This window comes from Mesoplodon mirus, assembly GCF_964341445.2.
Source record: "Mesoplodon mirus genome assembly, chromosome: 6".
Classification (NCBI taxonomy): Eukaryota; Metazoa; Chordata; class Mammalia; order Artiodactyla; family Ziphiidae; genus Mesoplodon; species Mesoplodon mirus.
Genome location: NC_138982.1, coordinates 132649995 through 132654809, shown reverse-complemented (window position 1 = coordinate 132654809; position 4815 = coordinate 132649995). Strand labels below are relative to the sequence as shown.

The window sequence follows — 4815 nt, the reverse complement described above, 5'->3', positions numbered from 1 at the left end:
ACCCCTTGACTCTTCTATATATCACTTGAAGCCAGTAATTTCATGGAAAGTTGGCCACCAACTGCCTGGTGTATTGTTTCAAGCTGAGGAGACTTTATTTTTTTTTACATATTCTTTTTCAGATTCTTTTCCATTATAGGTTATTACAAGATATTGAGTATAGTTCCCTGTGCTATACAGCAGGAGGTCCTTGTTTACCTATTTTATATGTAGTAGTGTGTATATGTTAATCCCAAACTCTTAGTTTATCCCTCCCAACCCTTCCCCTTTGGTAATGATAAATTTGTTTTCTATGTCTGTGGGTTTGTTTCTGTTTTGTAAATAAATTCATTTGTATCTTTTTTAGATCCCACACCTAAGTGATATCATGATATTTGTCTTTCTCTGTCCGACTTACTTCACTTAGTATGATAATCACTAGGTCCATCCATGTTGCTGCAAGTGACATTATTTCATTTTTTTATTACTGAGTAATATCCCATTGTATATATAAACCACATCTTCTTTATCCATTCATCCATCAATGGACATTCAGCTTGCTTCCATGTCTCGGCTATTGTAAATAGTGCTTCTATGAATATTGGGGTGAATGTATCTTTTCAAATTAGAATTTTCTCCACATATATGCCCAGGACTGGGATTGCTCAATCATATGGTAACTCTATTTTTAGTTTTTAAGGAACCTCTATGCTATTCTCAGTAGTGGCCAATCCAATTTACATTCCCTCCAACAGTGCAGAGGTTTCCTTTTTCTCTACCCCCTCTCCAGCACTTATATGGAGGCCATCAACTGCTTTATGTATTTTACTTCCAGTATGCCTGCCTCAGGACTGAAAATTTCTGTGAAAAACTCCAGGACAGTCTATAGCTGAGCAATTTGCTTAAAATATGGCTCCCTGATCCTGACCTTTTTCACCTGGGACACGTTTCACAAACACTGTTTTAAAAAAAGTTACTCATACAATAAATTCACCCCTTTATTGAATAAATACTGAGAGGAACTCTGAGAAAACTCAGATTAAAAAAAAATTGGAGAATACTGTCACTTTAAATTGGTGTGCATTTTAAAAATCTAGCTGAGAAGCAGAAAGAAGGAAGGGAAATCAAATTGTCTTCTGTGAAGACAATGTATTTTAAAAACTAACCCTATAGCTTATCCTACCTGAAGAAGCTGGTACTGTCCCCTGTCTGAACACCTCACTGTTAATAAATGCATTGCCATTTCCAGTTCAATGGAGGCTGTAAGTGTGAATTATAGTTTGTATTTTTAAGAACAAAATGCCAGTTCTTTAGTTTAAATTAAACTCTTTAAAAAAAATTTCCTTCAGCCTTCACCATAAGGAGTGAAGAGTGTTATTTAATATGTACAGTGCCCATAAGAACCATACAGGTTATTCAAATAAAAATTTTAAGCATAACCATTCCTTTCTGTGGGCATAGACTAAAAATAACTATATTCTTCAACAGAGGAATGAAGTCCATGTGAAAAAAAAAAAGCAAATCAGGAATAAGTAAAACTTGTTTGGACAGAAATGTAGAAAAATATTATACATCTGACAGCAGCTGGGTTTCACAACAGAGACAATGGAATGTATAACGAAATTTTAACCAATCAGGAAGGCACTATCTTGAGAAACTGGCATTCTTTGATATTACATACTGTAGAAACTCTTTAAGAAAGGGATCTCATAGAAAGCTTGGTTACTTAGCAACCACTGACCCCTGGGAACAAGTTCATTTTTGGCCTTGTATAGGTTACTAAGTCTCACTGGGGTTGCTGTGAGTCTTACAGATGGAATTTCCCAAACAGATGAAAAGTTGTCACCAGTACATGGCCTGGCACAGTTAAGAGGATAGCACATATTTGGGGGAAGCAATTCTTTCTCTTAATAGTTAAATGCCGTACCCTCTCTTTTGAGCAACAGTGTGGAGACAAAGTATTCAGGTTATTTTAGAGTTTAGGATCAAGTCCTGCAATATTTTGCAGTAGTCAAAAGACTGGAAAAGTCCAGGTTCTTTGTTTTATGTGGATTCTCATTAACATTTTGACAACCATGTTGCAGAAGCCCATAGACACATGATCTCTTGTTTACCACTGATCGACAGATGAGAGTTTGCCTATTAACATTGAAATCAAAATTCACCAAAACTATGGTCTACAGATGATGAGTGATGGGTGATGGTCAAAATGGTGATTATAGATACTTTGAAGAATCAAAATAAACTTATTTTTATATGAGTGTGAAGACATCAGCAGCTGTAGCTAAACAACACACTAATGAAATGTTGCTATGTTATTATTATCCCAGGCAGTGAGAAGGAAGAGAGTCTGGAGAGGATGCAGAAAATCACCAGGGAAGATATAAAAGTTCATCAAGCCACAGGCTTACCATACCTTCACGGCCATCACTGAGCATGCACTCAGGCTCCATGTCTCTTCTGGGCTGTCCTGGGAATTGCAGTGGGACATCCTACAGAACTTACTGCTATATTTCTGTTGCTCTTTGCTCCAGTGATGTAAGCCCTACCTTTGGGCTTGGCTTACCCAGTAACTACCGAGGAAATCTCTGGCTCCTGGATAACTGCCAAGAAACGTATGATGAAGCACCAAACTGTGAATCTCCCAACTGTGAGATCAAGACCTACACCACAAGTTGTGACCAATCAAACTCATCTGTGCTCTCCAACTCTCCAACAGTGGGCAAAATATTCAGTGCCTGTGAAACTACCAACACGGGACCCAGCCCCAGCTGCAACCCATGCACTCAGACCAAGGGGTATGTATCCGATTGCTACAAACCCAGCTATGTACATCCAAAGCCTGCCAAACCCTCAGCAATGTCTTCAAATGCTTTGGGAAACTTAACTGTTTATCCAAGAGTTTCTGGCCCCTAAACAGCTACAGACTGGGTAGTTTGGGGTATAGAAGCTACAAAAATCTTGGCTTCATACACAGTGGCTTTCCACCATCATGTTATATTACCAACAGCTGCCAATCCCAAAACTATTTAATAAGAAATTGCCAATACCTGTATTATTGGCCCAGGAGCTGCCAACCACTGAGCTGTTTTTCAAGAAACTTCCGGTCTCTGAGCTGTATACCAAGTACCTTTCCTCCTGCGAGATATTTATGTAGTGGCTGCAGATCTCTGAATTGCTATTAATCAACTTATTGCATTTATAACTGCTAGAAATTGTCCAATGGGGCAGATTCTACTACACTGTCACCCTCTCGAATATTCTGCTGGATTACTTCATATGTCTTAAGAATCGTGTTCCATTAACCACAAATATAACTCCAGGACTTATTAACCACAAACATTATCACCTGCTAGCTTTTTTTCTGTTGCTTTCTTAATGCCCTTTGTGTTGAAGGCGGATCCTGAAGGTAGTATTATTGTTTTGACATTGAATATGACAGAAACACTGAAGAGATTCCATATGAAATACAATGCAATACAGTTTTCTTATTTGGGCTGTCACTGTCACTCATCTGCCAATGCAACTATCCCCGACCTTTCCTGATAAAGTGGAACCTCCTTGGTCTGACTGGTGATTCCAGCACATTCTTTCAAGATTGTTCTGCTTTTTATCAATAGTTTTGCCGATTGCCTAACTAGCATCTTGCTAATAAGCTATGAGATAACATCACCTTAAACATTCTGAGTTGAGCTATTTCATCCTTCCCCTACTGCCTGAATATAAGGATGTGCAAGCAGAAATGTCCAACTAGAGTTCAAAATCAGAAGACTTTCAGTAAATCTTCTCTTCTAAAGAAGACATAACACTTTGGATTGGCAGGCACTTGGCTTTTGTTCTCAATGCCTAGGAGAGAGCCTCAGAAGTAGCAGAAACACAAACATTGTTGAAAGAATGACAAAATACTCTTATAGATGTTTCATGAGTAGTAATAATCTATGTTCATGATTCTGCTAAAATTCTCCCCGGTTGATTTATTGCTTTCTGATTGCCAAAACAGTCCTGGTACATAGGTAATAAGCAAAGTTCTATTGGGAAATAATGATTTTCATTTTGCTTTATTTCATATTCACTAAAGTTTTGTCAGTGTTCTGGGCAAAATACATAATATTTTTGAAACAGTAGTTTCCTGCTGCTTAGTTTGTAGCTTAATTAAAAATATAAAGAAAATAGACTATGAATTCCCAGTACTTTTATTTGTTTTGTATTTTTCTATTTTTAACACATTAAGTGGTATTTCTCTTAGAGTGTCTGTGATTGATATTTACATAGGGAAATTTGGGGATAAATTATAAAACAAATAAATTTAACAAAAATTATCTAAAATATTAAATGTATGTATATTTCCCTGAAAATATGTGTATTTAATTTTGTTGATAAGATATGGACTTTGGAATAAATTTAATCTTGAATTCTGAGAAGTGATTTAACTCCTAAAAAGCTTTCTAAAAATTGAAAATAAAATCATCCATTTCGGTGATAAAGAAGAAAAAAATCCATCCTAAGATTTTTTTGTATATGAAAAGCAAATTATATTTAAAGTCAAATAAAATGGTCCCTGGAGATGGGTGTAACTGGAGAGTGGAAAGATGGGGAAAGATCATCAATATAAATAGTCAATGAATAATATTAAAACTCATGAAGTGTACAAATGGGGCTACCATTTTATTTATTCATTCAGGAGGCCTACTATGTATAGAAAAGGCTTATAGAAAGAATATTAATGTATTGCTCCAGTGCGAACATGTTTGGGGACAGTCAAATCACTCCTTTGTGAGTTCATTCTATTTTCAGAGAATTCTATTTGTTGAACATTTCTTCTTTATATTGAGAAAA

The 4815-nt window shown here is 36.3% G+C and overlaps 1 protein-coding gene across 1 annotated transcript; it reads left to right on the top strand.

The window, feature by feature from the left end:
- Positions 1–2415: 2415 nt before the first annotated feature.
- Positions 2416–3164, top strand: KRTAP24-1 (keratin associated protein 24-1; the record flags this gene model as incomplete). The annotated part of the gene is given in 2 exon segments (XM_082625344.1): positions 2416–2806; positions 2809–3164. Coding segments are annotated over 2 exon segments (747 nt in total).
- Between the last annotated feature and the right edge of the window lie 1651 nt (positions 3165–4815).